At 34.1% G+C, this 13,580-nt stretch overlaps 1 protein-coding gene across 1 annotated transcript; it reads right to left on the reverse strand.

Annotated features, from left to right (window-relative positions):
• Positions 1-9,778: 9,778 nt before the first annotated feature.
• LOC142638284 (protein C2-DOMAIN ABA-RELATED 4-like) lies at positions 9,779-12,987 on the reverse strand. Its single transcript, XM_075812314.1, has 3 exons — positions 12,624-12,987; positions 11,072-11,167; positions 9,779-10,304 (listed from the first exon to the last, which is right to left on the reverse strand). Exons 1-3 carry the CDS (start codon positions 12,732-12,734, stop codon positions 10,014-10,016), a joined length of 498 nt encoding a protein of 165 aa, XP_075668429.1. The 5' UTR covers positions 12,735-12,987; the 3' UTR covers positions 9,779-10,013.
• Between the last annotated feature and the right edge of the window lie 593 nt (positions 12,988-13,580).

The following is a 13,580-nucleotide window of genomic DNA, read 5'->3' on the forward strand; positions in this document are numbered from 1 at the left end:
GACATTATTTGTCTCATCGTTTATTTGAAATTTGCAAATAACTAATTACGAGGGTATAAAGGTCCTCACAAATAGTTATTAACGACGTCTGCTTCCTCTTGCTAAAAATAAGTTGCAAGTGGTTGAAAGCCCTCACAAATAAATTTCAGCAGCGCCATTATTTGTCACTAAAAAGTATGTTGTTAATTTGAAATTCGCAAATAACTAATTGCAAGGGTATAAAGGTCTTCACAAATAGTTGTTAACGACGACTGCATCCCCTCGCTAAAAATAAGTCATCGACTTTTCTCGTCATTTAGTAATCTATTTGTGAAGGCAAATTTGTTCAGTAACGACAGTGGATTGCCCTCATAAATTATCTATTTGCGAAGGTATGGTCGCAAAATCTTTTTTAGCAACAAGAGCAAATACGACAGCTTTAGAGGGTCATATGCCCTCGCTAATAACATTTTCCGATGATATTTGAATTTTTGCGAGGGCATTTTACCCTCGCTAATAGACTCTTTTCTTGTAGAGTAATAGATCTTGACTTACAACTGTGACGTTTGTGAAGGAGGAAGTAGATGCAAGCCATGGCCAGGTGAGGATAAAGGCAACGCTAACATATGAGATTGGGATAGTTAGGTTTCAGATATGGAGAGAAGCTTTTTTTTTCTTTTAATTTTTTAAATTAAGGACACATAGTTATTCACATGGCAACTCATGTGGCATATAAATACTATTTTAATATCACTAATAGACATGTAAGCATTTTTCATCCATCTCTTAAAGGTAGAGACTATTTTTTGACCCAATACAAAAAGGTTAGATGCTAAATTAACACATTTGAAACATTAGATACCAAATTGACACATAGCATAAACATTGGAGACCAAACTCATAATTTACCCTATTTTATTTTTGAAGACATGATAGCTGCTAGATTCAATGTTTTACTTTCAAATTTTTCTTAATTTGATAGTTTTCGACAACTAGTTGATTGATGGAGACTATATGTTGTTTATCAATGGAGCACTTAAGTTGATCAATCAAACAACGCAAATCAAATTGTAATTTCAAGCCTAGCCCACTATCCAAGATTCTAGGGTTTCATGCCACTTAAGCCAGACTATAAAAGAGACCTAATAGGACGAAATTAAAAAGAGTAAAGAGATGCTTATATTGTATCTAGGGTTTTTATATCCAAAACCCTCTCAAAATTTCTACCAATAAAATTCTTTGAAGAAAGTGAAAAATCCAATGCTATTAAAGTTTATGTTGCATCCAGTTTACATAGTTGCGAGAATAAATCTTCAAGTGGGTACTTGGAGTCGTGGACTAGAGATTTGCATTCAACAAAGTTTACTAACAATAAGTTAGTGGACTCAAAGCTGCATTAGGTAACTTTACTAAGTTTTACTAGGAATAGGATTATTCAATATTTTAAAACTTCTAATCAATAAGTGGATTTGTTCTACCTTGAGATTGATAGGTTAAATCTCTCTATGGTTTCTACTATGGAATTTCTACTCCATTAGTTGTCCCTTGGTTACCGTATTGATGTGTTATGTATTTTCTGTTGTACTTTCTATCTTGCTTAATATTGGTGATTGATTAATTAACCAAGGTTGTTCATAATTGATCTAATTAACAATTTAGCCTTAAAAGTAGTTCATAATTACTATTATAACAATGGCCTACAACCAAACAATTGATATCAGGTATTCTCTAATTGAATTAATTTCTTGAGTGTGATCATTGACTCCTACTATCATGGATAACCTTAAGTGTCTTGTTGCTCATGACTTTGAAAAATTAAATAAAGAAAACTAATGAGTATATTTATTTTATTGATTATGTTATTGTATCTGAAACTCTCCATAGGGAATTATCTCATTCAACCTATTATGATGTGTTATTCATAAAGAGGGTTGCCTATTTCAATAGTGTGAAGGCCGCCGATAATGGTTGTGTAAATACTTATTGGAGAAATAAGGTGGCAAAACAAAAAGAATTTCTTTTTTGGAGAGATAGGGTAGAGAAAAAAAAATGCAAATGCTAACAAACCTCTATGAAAGGAGAAGGTTAGAGAATTCCTCTTTGGTATTGGAATCCCACAACGACTAGAAGAATAATAAGGAGGTGCAACAATATGCTCAAAGTGTTAGTCTCACATTGGAAAAAAGAATAAATAGAGAGGAAAGACACACTTTATAAAAGGAGTGCTAGAGTAGTTTTGATGTGTGTGAGAGTTAGGTGCAAAGCTTTGCTTGTGAAAGAGGTATAAACTAGTTTTCCCCGTGTGTTAGTGTGAAAGAACTTTTGGTGTATTGGGTTATGGGTAGTTTATGTTTGAGATTTTTTGTGAAGATTTTGTGATTGTAATTTCTATTAATAATAGTGAATTTTGGTTGGCATTGCCTGTGGAGGTAGGCTCAGAGTTAGCCTAACCGTGTTTATTTTTGTGTGCTTTAATGCTCGCTATTTTATTATTTTTCATGTATTTTCACACCAAAAAAAAAAATGCATTAAAGCTATTAGCTGAAGCTCTTGGCGATTGCAAGTTCAAAGTTTGAGGTGGAGATCTCTGATGGGGAAAATAATTTTGGTCTTGGCAAGGCACTATCAAAGACATCTTGGTGTAGCAGGGATTGAGTAAGGCATTGCTTGGATAGTCAAAGACGTCTGCTACTAATTATGTCTGATGGTGACTAGGAAGAGATTGATATGAAAGCAGTGAGTACTATTCGTTATAGTCCTTTCCCCGACGTAAAGTTTAGTCTGTTGAATGAGACTCTCCCTAAGAGTTATGATAAAGGTTAAAGAAAGTATATATGTTAAAGTCATTGACAAATCGATTGTGCTTGAAGGTACCAACATAAGTGATCATCTGAATGTTTTTAATAGATTAACTACTCAATTATTAATATTAAGTATGAAGCCTAAGATTGATGAGGAAGATCAAGCTCTATTGTTGTTAACCTCAGTCCCCCTTCATATGACACTCAAGTGACTACGCTGTTAGTTGGTAACGAGACATTAAAGTTAGAAGAATAAAAAGGAGGTGCACTAATTATGTTGAAAGTGGTAGTCCCACTTTGAAAAGAGAATTGGTAAGGAGATGCGGAGTCCCTTATAAAAAGGAGTGGTAGAGTAGTTTTGTTGTGTGCGAGAGTTAGGAGAAAAATTTTCTGTTGTGTGGTAAAGACTAGCTTTGCCTAGTGAGTTAGTGTGAGAGCACCTTTGGGAGTATTGGGTTTTGGGTTAGTTTATGTTTAAGAGTTTGTGTGATTGCAATACCTATTAATAATAGTGAATTTTGGTTGGCATTACCTGAGGAGGTAGGCTTGGAGATAGCCTTACCACATTTTTTTTTTTTTGGGGGTGTTTTATGGGGCTTTCTATTTTATTATTTTGCATGTATTTTCCCAATAGTATACAAGTTCAAACATCTTTGATTGACTTGAAAACCTTTAAATTTTGATAATGTTTATCTTCATAACTTTTTCTCTACTTTTGAGGTTGATTTGAGTTCACAAGACATCTTGACACATGAAAACACCTTGCATGCTGAATTTTTATACCCTTGATGCTATATTGCATAGTCTTAAATGATTATGATTGGAAGTGTCTGCATACATAGTGTTTTGCATATAATAAAAGAGAGAATATTAGTATTTCATGTAAAACCCTTATTATTTTAATTTTGGAATGTGTCTATGTTTTTCCTCTTCTCCAGAATTTTCCCTAAACTGTTTTTCCCAAAAGGTTTTTTTTTTTCATTCCTAAGATGTTTTTTTTAGAAAAAGGGGGGGGGGGGGGGGGGGGAAGAGAAATTTATTTTTAACATGTGCTCTTCATATAAGAAGTTGTCTTTGTTTGCTAGAGTTTCATGTTTTTTCTGCACCCTTTGTCAAATCATGACAAAAATAGGGAGAAATTTGGGATACCTTGCTTAAATTTTTTAAATATTTTTTGTTATGTTAAGTCAGCGGGATTGTGATATATTTTCTCCAGGGTTAGAAATACATGTTAGGGGGAGATGACATTTTTTTTTGGGTACAATGGATTAAGTTTTTGAGTATCTAACTTTGGGAAAAAGTTAGTTTGAGTTTTTTGTTGCATAACTGCCATTTCAGTAGCTTTTACATTTGTTTATGTACTTTTTCTCATCCTTTTTTTTTCGCACTTACTTTTATGTGTTAAAATGGGAAGATTCTTGTATCAACCGTATGAGTGAAATAGTAGATATAAATGAGTGTTAATAAATATTTTTCCTTCTATTTATTTATTGAATACTTTTGAAGAAATAAAAGACTTTTAACGCTTTGTTTTTAGCTGATAGGTTCAAGCAAGGTCCTTCTAAAAAAAATTCTAATACTACTATCCCAGTTGTGTTTTTTTTTTTTTTTTTTTATAGGAAACTGAAATTCCATTTAACATGAACTAAAAGTAAATACATCAATTGAGAGAGCATGCTCTAAGAAACAAGGGCACTCCTCAATCCAAGTAACAAATTGCTCAACACCTTGAGCATGTTTTGCTAACAAATGAGCTACTTGATTACCTTTTCTACCAACATGTGAAATAGAAAAACTACAAAAAGCACTTAAAAGAGAACTAATTCTATACACAATTGATGCTATCGAAGATGGAGGAGAAGAAATGCTAGCAATAGCATTTGAAACCATAACAAAAATCTCCCTCGAGCAATCTCATGAAAGCCCATATCTTTAGCAAACAAAATCCCCAATTCATAAGCTTTTGCTTCAGCCTCCAAAGAACCCAACTGCTGATTTAGCTTCATTGACAAAACTCCCATAAACAAGCCCTCACAATTGTGTATTACAGCACCTACCCCTGGCTTTCTTTGTTGCGAGAAGACAGCCACGTCAACATTTACTTTTAAAACAGAAGCAGCTGGAGGTGACCAAACCTGGGAGCAATGTGGTCTTGCTGAGACTAGTGTAGAATTTGTTGAATTTGCAGTAGTTGCTGAATTTGCAACTTTGAATGATTCAATATAGTTTCCACACCATTGAACTAACTCTAATCCTGTCATAAACTTCCTACCATTTCTTTTCTCATTCCACTTAGTCCACAAAGCCCAAGCAATGGTCACAGCTAATGAGAGCACATCATCACCACTTTTCTGAACATGCACCAGAAACCAAAACAACTCCATAAAGTCATTAAAGAATAAATCTTGTTGCACGCCGAAAATAGATGTAAGAGCCCAAGCAATAAGCAGCTCCCAAAAACATGACCTAATGATTCATAGCCCATTCTACATTCTTCACATAAGTCATCTCCAACAATCCCTCTCTTTTTAAAGTTAGACAAGGTTGGTACAATGTTTTCACACGCTCTCCACGCAAAATGTTTCACCTTATTTGGAATTTGCAAACCCCACAAAACCTTCCAAAGTGACTTCATATCACTATTATCTGAATTGGAACCTGAATCAGCTTGTACTCTAGTCTCCATAGCAATTTTGTAGGCACTCCTCACTGAGAATTTCCCATTTGGGGTTGCACTCCATATCAAAGCAGCTCCAGGCAGAGTTGAACTAAGTGGCAAACCAAGAATGACCTCTGCCTTATGTGGTAAAAAAATCTGATGAATTAAACCAGCCTTCCACTCCCCAGTATCACTGTTAATCAGATCAGAGACAAAAGCTTGAAAACCCAACATTTTTGGTGGCGATATTACTTTAAAAGTTGATGGAGTTGGCAACCATTTATCAGACCAAATCCGAATCTTTTGTCCGTTCCCTACCTGCCATCTAACTCCACTCCTAACAATATGTTGTGCAGCCATTATACTCCTCCACAAATAGGATGGAGGCCTTCCAATAGTTGCTGCCACAAACTCATAGTTAGGAAAATATTTAGCTTTAAGGACTTTATATGCAAGGGAATTAGTTTCCATCTGAAGCTTCCAGCCTTGTTTAGCTAATAAAGCTAATTTAAATTCCTTGAGTAGTTTAAAACCCATACCACCTTGACTTTTTGGAACACAAAGATTCTCCTTACTCATCCAAGTCATCTTCCTCTCATCACCCTTCTGCCCCCACCAAACATTTCTTACCATACTTGTCAATTCCTCACAGATAGAATCAGTAATTTTAAAACAACTCATAGTGTATGTAAGGACTACTTGGGCAACAACCTTTATCAAAATTTCCTTGTCAGCTCTAGATAATAGCTTCTCCTTCGCCCCGCCAATTTGCTAGCTAACAAAAATGTATTGCGTTTAGAGCAACCCACCAAAGATAGAAGACCAGGATATTTTTCATGTTGGTGAATAATTTGAGCATCAAATCTCAATCTGAATTCTTCCTTAATATCATTGGGAGTATTTTTGCTAAAAAATAGAGAAGTTTTTGCTCGATTTAAAAGTTGACCCGAGGCTCTTTCATAAATCCCAATTATTCTCTGCAAAGATTCACTCTCTTCCTTAGAAGCTTTACAAAATATTAAACTGTCATTTGCAAAAAATAAATGAGAAATATTTAGACCTCTTTTGTATGCTGCAACCACATGTAGAACCCCATTCTCCACTAATTTTTTAATTAAAGCAGAAAGCCCTTCAGCAAATCAAAAACAAATAAAGAGATAAATGATCACTTTGACGTAAGCCTCTAGTTGGAGTTATAGAGCCACTTGGTACCCCATTAATCTTCAAAGAATATGTAACATGAAATGCATTGCTTCATCAAACTTCTTCATTTAACATTAAAGCCCATTTTTCCCATTATCTTCTCCAACCAAATCCATTTTACTCTATCATAAGCTTTACTCATATCCAACTTGAGAGATACCTCACCCACTTTTCCTTTCTTCTTCTGGCTAATATGGTGCATAATTTCAAAAGCACTTAAAACATTATCAGTTATTAACATTTCATGTACAAAAGCACTTTGAGTATCACTGATAATAGGTGGTAATATTTTCCTAAGTCTATTAGCAAGGGTTTTTTATGCTAATTTATACACCACATTTCAAAGACTTATAGGACGATATTCAATAACCTTGGTGGGATTTTTTGTTTTAGGAATAAGAATAAGATGAGTCTCATTAAATTTTGGTGGCACTTTCTCATGATTAAGAAAATCCAAAACCGTTTTAATTACACAATTACCAACAAACGGCCAAAAGTGTTGATAAATGGTTGTATTAAGATTTCGGATCTATGTTTTACTAATTTGTTTTTTATCCGGCAAGTTTGGATTTTTTTTTTTTCCCTATCTCTTTTTCTGAAGACTAATATTTTTATTTTTAGGTAAGTTGAAAGGCCCCATTGATGGGTGTGCAAAGTGAGATTGGGCTTCAGTAATGTATGGATCGTGAGGAAAGATAAAAGGGCCCAAATATGGCTGCTCATTTTCAACATTTTATACGTTTGGATAGAGAGTGAATCCAAGAAAAGAGAGAAGAAAGAGTTGAGACTTACTTGGAATGGAATTGAAGATGTTTTGAACTCCCTCGTAGTTTCTTTTGTTTTTAATGAATGAATAAAAAGATAAAGCACAAGCACCCCCACCTTATAATAAATCCATACCCACTAAGAAATAAATTAAAAATGTGAAGTAATAACTTGAACTTAGATTCAATTAGAGCAACAGTGGCTTCAGCCTTCGAAAATTTGAACTTAGAGCCCATATCACATACCAACACCTAACCACTATGCCACCGCTCCGACCTCTGACTCTGAGTGGTCAAATAAAGGGAACTTGGAATCAAATTCTTTTACTCTTTTAACAATTTATCAAATTTATAACACAGATTGCCCACTTGAATTTACTAACTTAATCTTGGATTGCAGGGCCATTGAGCATGTTTTGATAGGTTGGCAAAAAGGGGAATATCTCAGAACGAGAGAGAGAGAGAGATTCTATATGACACATGCCTCACCTTTTTTGTTGCAATGTCTTTACTGGGATTCCATGGGTTTTAATTGTCTCATCCCGTGTAGTGTCTGCAAGTGTTTAGTTCATGTTTCTGTTACTGTTTTCTACTGTGTAGTTGCAGTCTACTTTTTGTTTATTCAGTCCGGAAAATTCTTAGGTAGTCCCGAAATATAGTGAAATGGTGCCCCCTCTTCTCACATTCATGGTGGACCCCACCATGAATTTAATGAGACTCTACCATGAATGTGAGAAGAGGGAGCACCATTCTCCGTGCTCCGGGAGTACCTAAGAATAACTCATTCAGTCCTGTGTGGCTGTTCTGTTTGTGCTGTATCCTCTGTCACCATCGCTGCCCAAACAACAATCAAGTCGCACTTCATGATTTTTCAGAACTTGGTCCAAAGAGGCAAAAACACTGAATTTCTTTATACCTCAGCCATCACAAGTTACATGATTACATAAAAAGATTTCTTTTCTTTTACGTTTTAAGTTGATTGCAAGAATCCAAGGACCAAACCACTTAATACTTTGAAGTAAAACATTCAAAATTTTCCAAGGGACATATCAAACCAACTTATGTCGTGCAAATAAAAATGTAAAATTCCAATTTAGATATAAGAAAGCTTCATCGATTGTTTATGATTGACTCTGATTAGTGATGCAGGGAAAATAATGGGTTGTGATATGAATTAGAACCAAATGGGATGTGAGTTGCTTAGAAGTAAGAACTAATTGAGAGATGGCTAGCCACCTCTTCAAATAATACAAAATTCTCAAGAAAAGCTTTCAAAGACTTATTTTCACTCACATACAAAGTTAATCTACAAAGTGCTTACATTCTAGTAATTATACTAGTTATTTGGCATTGAAAGCCGTCTAGATGATTGGCAAGTGTCTAAATCCTATTGGATGCTTAATCAATTATCTAACTAACTAACTAGTTAGTTACAAGGCGTAGGGTGGTTGTTGACTTAGAGATACTGTTGCTACTGGTTTTGAGTCAAGGCTGCACTGTAAATAGCCTATTGAAATGCCCTGCATCAAAACTCTCCCTCCTAAGAGGCACTTGACTTCAAGTGCTCTTGGCTGCCACAAAAATTGTACTCTTGGCTGCAACAAGAGTCGTATGATGTTATAGACTAATACAGTTGCCTTGTATCATTAATTTACTTCTGTTGCAGCACACCAAATGCTGTTGCTACACCAATGTAGATGCATCTGCATCAGGATTCCCTTTCTTTGAAAGCAAACTTGTCCTCAAGTTTGTTTGACCCTACAAATTTAAAGCTTTCTGGTTTAGAAACAATAAAAGGGCTGAGTTATTTAGAACAATCAATAGGTGGTCAGGCACCTCTGCAAAGAACACAAGGTTCTCAAGAAAAGCTCTCAAAGGATTATTTCATTCACATAGAAAAACTACTCTGCAAAGCACTTACATTTTAGTACTTACAGTAATTGTCAGACACTGGTAGCCTTCTAGATGATTGACAAGTGTCTAAATCCTATTGGCCAATGCTTAATCAATCATGTAACTAGTTAGTCACAAGAGTGCTAGGGTGGCGGCTAACTTAGCTACTGTTGCTACTTGTTTTGTGTCAAGGCTGCACATGTAAACAACCTCTTGAAATGCCCTGCATCAATTAGATAGTTGGAACATTCATAAACTCAAGGAAATACCGAAAAAGTGCAAGGCTTGAGGTTAAGGCCCGTTTGGTAGAAGAATTGTCACCCTTGCTCAGGCACATTTGTATATTCCACAAGTTGTTAGGCCTTAAAGGTTGAAATACTCATGAACGTGAATTTAGTAGGTAACTAATAATTCTATGATTGCTCCAGTTATGAAATTTCACCACATGGATAGATTAGAACACAAGAAGAAAAAGGAAATTAGCAACTAACCACGTCTTTATTAAAGAGAAAACAAACGATTGTGCCATTCTGATTACTCAGATTCCATATGATTGATAACAATACATGGGAGGATTACACTACTAAATTTCACTCCTCTTTAACATCTATGAACAAAGTAAACAAAGTGAACAGCCTCATTTGTTGCCAAATAAGGATGCTTCAATCCTGTATTTACAATAGGCGAGCCATTAAATAAATAGAGTAGATAGATCTACAAACCCCGGGAACCAGGAATGTCAATCCACTGTAACTGGAGTTCCACCTCGCCGCACTCCACATTTCGCAGTCTAACAACTATATTTTGAACAGCTTTGCCATCAGTCCAGATAATGCAGCTCTCTTCAGCTAGACAGTTTTGCCTGTTTGGTTGTACTCTCGAAATTATTGTTCCATTAGGAAGGCCTTCCAAGCGCATCTTTAAGGCTTCAAGAAATGAACCAATCTCAAACTCAGCATCCCCCATTTTATCATCCAGAGAAAATGTGTCTCTGTCGTATACAAACTGCAATCATAACGAATTCAGAAGATTGAATATCAATTGAATGTTTGCGTTTCCCTCATTTAAGTAACAAAGTACATAGGACTATGACTTTATTGTCCACTTGTACCATGTCCATAACATTATTAGTGAAATCTCTTATACATATTCATTCATGATTTAAGCACAAATAGGTGATTTTCTGGTTGAATCTTAAAATTAGCAAGTACCAAATTTCCATTCGGTAATTCAAATATTTAGTGAAGTTCCAGTATAGAATATCTACGTAGAGAATTAATAAATAAATAAATAATCAAACAAAATTCGTATAGGGTGTCATGCTCTAGAGACAGTCTTTCATTCCTGAGTAAAATTAACCTCATTTGTACTGCATTTTTTTTTTCAGGTGCTTATTTAACAGTATGATTTAAATATCATTATATGCTGATATTGAACATGTTGTAGATTTCTTCTGTTGTATCATGGAATGAACAATGCAACTACAGTTCCTTTAACATAACATGTATATCATGATAATAGCAGGTTTACTATTTAATTGAGCTCGATGTCACAAGAACTATAAAGGTCTATTTAGATACCGTTTATTTTGTTGAAAATTGAAAACTTATTGCTGAAAACACTGTAGCAAAATATTTTTTTAAAAGCAAAACATTGTTCATGCGTTTTTGCAGGTGTTGCCTGGTCCATGAACAGTGTTGTGGGATCAACCAAAAAAAACGCAAAATGCAAAACGCAGAAACATCTCTACGCAAATGCACGCCAACACTTACAATCTTTATTGGAAGACTGGGATCAGCTACAGAAAGAGTCAAATCTTCATTCCACTCTGGATTGATATTCTTCTTCACTACACGAGTCTTCAGCTTCTGCATCAGATATTACCATTAACAACAAATCAGTGTAAATAACTAGCATCAAAAGCCTAAACAGTTTCTCCTTTTTTCACACACGAGGGCACTAGCACCAGATGTGCTAAATGCTAAATTTTTTGAAGTGTACGGTAGCATGTGCTATTTCAAATCTGTGAGAGTGATAAAAAATACAATGTATGTTTTCTAATATTTGCTTATTAATAAAAATAGGGGAAAATTTAAAATTTAATTTATAAATTAAAAAAATAAATAAATAAGAGATTCAAAAGATTGGGTATGTTTCTCAGTATTCAACCACAAAAAAGTTTTTAGCTCAGGTGATTTTTTTTTTTTTTTTCCTTTGGATGTGGGGAAGTGGAACCAAACGAAAAGTTTGATAGCCATGGTTTTGATTACTGTGGTCCAGATATAACCATCCAAGCAAACAGTGGTGTCGACTGGCAGTAACTAGGAGAGCGAGAGACACAAACATACAAAGCCTAATTTCAGATGCAAATACTTCAACGAGAAAAAGAAAAAAAAAAAAAAATATATATATATATATAATAGGATTTGATTCTCTCATTCCACTTACTTTCAATGGTAATTGCTTTTAATTATTGGACCAAGACACAAATTAGTTAATTTTTTATATAAATAGAACCTAGTCCTTCTCTGATTATTTCTTGGTTAGTTTTTTTTATTATAATTTTTTGGCTTCTAGAAGAAGAAAATAAATACTTTTTCTCAGTTTAGCAAAGTGGAAGCACAATAACAAAAATATAAGGAGAACCTAATCCTTATTTGATTATTTCTCAGTTTTTTTTTATTATAATTTTTTGGCTTTTAGAAGAAGAAAATAAATACTAGAGTATTTAATTGTTGATCAAATTTTGAGAAAATATTTGAGAAAATTTTAAATCCAAATAGTAGGAATATATTCTAAGAATCAATATGGGGATCTTAAGTAAGCAAAGCCAGTTGGCAGTTGGTGAGGTAGGTTTAAGAGAAAATCATCGTCATTATGGGCGCGATTTCCGAAAAGGGTACTGTACTAAGATTAAGAGCAAAATTTTGACAGTTTTGAGTTGTATTTTTAAGACCATCAGTCTTAATTTAGTCAGGAATTGAATTTTAATTCTCTTATTCAACTGATTTTATTAGTTGAGATATTTAGAACCACGTTATCAGGAAGGACATGGTCAAACAAACAAGTCTTGCAAGCTTTACATTAAATTTTCTTTGATCTAAAATGCTTTGAAGTTCAACACCAAAAAAACCGAACTACTAAAAAACGAAACTTAGATCAAGCCCTTTGCAATCAATCATAAAAGATTTGAGGTTTTCACACAACACAAGCACGGAGCAAAACATATAATAAGTCCCAAGAGAAGACCATCAAAACCCAGAAACAAAGAAATGCATACAGAGAAGCAAGAAAACGCCGAAATAGCTTAAATCGTTTTTTTACCTGCTTGCCCATTTTGATAACAACATAAGGATCACTGCTTCTGACATCCCTGACTGCAAGGTTCACCCCTCTATGGACATGAATCCTAAGCAGACCCAAAAGGCTGTCCATCTCGGGAGAAAAAAAGTACAAATTTTTTACCAAAAAAACCAGTAGAACACAAAGGAAATGAAAGGACTTGTTGCCAAATGTTATGGCTTTGGATATTGAATTACCCTTTTACTTAGTTAGAGTCGAGAACTAGTTGACAAAATTTAGATACTATCAAAGCCTAACCCAATTGTCCATATTTATAACCAAAGAAAGAAGACCAAGAACCATGTCCTTTTTCTTTCAAAAAAAAGAGTAACTAAGTCTTAGGTTTGGCAAGTTGCAATATTTTATACCGTTAATAAATAGTGTAACAACCAATGGGTTCTGGAAGTAATTTTAATTCGATGGGTAAAAAAGCAAAATAGGCGCATAAAGGACTCTGTCACAGTTCAGTGGGATTGACTGTATTTTTCAAACTTATTAATTGTTTGTCCAAGCTTGATTTGAATTGACTGAGAAAATTACGGGGTTGTGATTATATTTTATATTTTACCAAATATATATATATAGAATTTTACTAATTTTATATTTTTTTTTAGTTTTATTTGAAAATTGAAAAAATTTTACATTTTTTAATTTTTTATAAAATATTTTTAAAAATAAATAATTTAATGTGTGTTATAATATTAATGGAACTTATATATATATATATATATATATATATATAATTCTTGTCAAAGGTTATAAATGATAATTATGGTTTTGGGCCAGACCTGACCAGAGGTCCAAGGCGCCTAACACGCCTCATACCCTTTATTCTATTATTATTATATTTTTATCTCACACTGCTTTGACTTTGTCTCCCTGAGTTTATACTTTGGAGTTTCTCAAACAAAAAAAAAAAAGAGTTTATACTTTGGACGG

Source organism: Castanea sativa, chromosome 1 (assembly GCF_040712315.1).
Source record: "Castanea sativa cultivar Marrone di Chiusa Pesio chromosome 1, ASM4071231v1".
Taxonomy (NCBI): domain Eukaryota; kingdom Viridiplantae; phylum Streptophyta; class Magnoliopsida; order Fagales; family Fagaceae; genus Castanea; species Castanea sativa.

Coding starts and splice junctions, on each gene's coding strand:
- LOC142638284 (XM_075812314.1), bottom strand. CDS start 12,734: ATGGACAGCCTTTTGGGTCTGCTTAGGATTCATGTCCATAGAGGGGTG. Junction 11,168..12,623: donor TTATCAAAATGGGCAAGCAG/GTAAAAAAACGA, acceptor TATCTGATGCAG/AAGCTGAAGACTCGTGTAGT. Junction 10,305..11,071: donor CCAGTCTTCCAATAAAGATT/GTAAGTGTTGGC, acceptor TTATGATTGCAG/TTTGTATACGACAGAGACAC.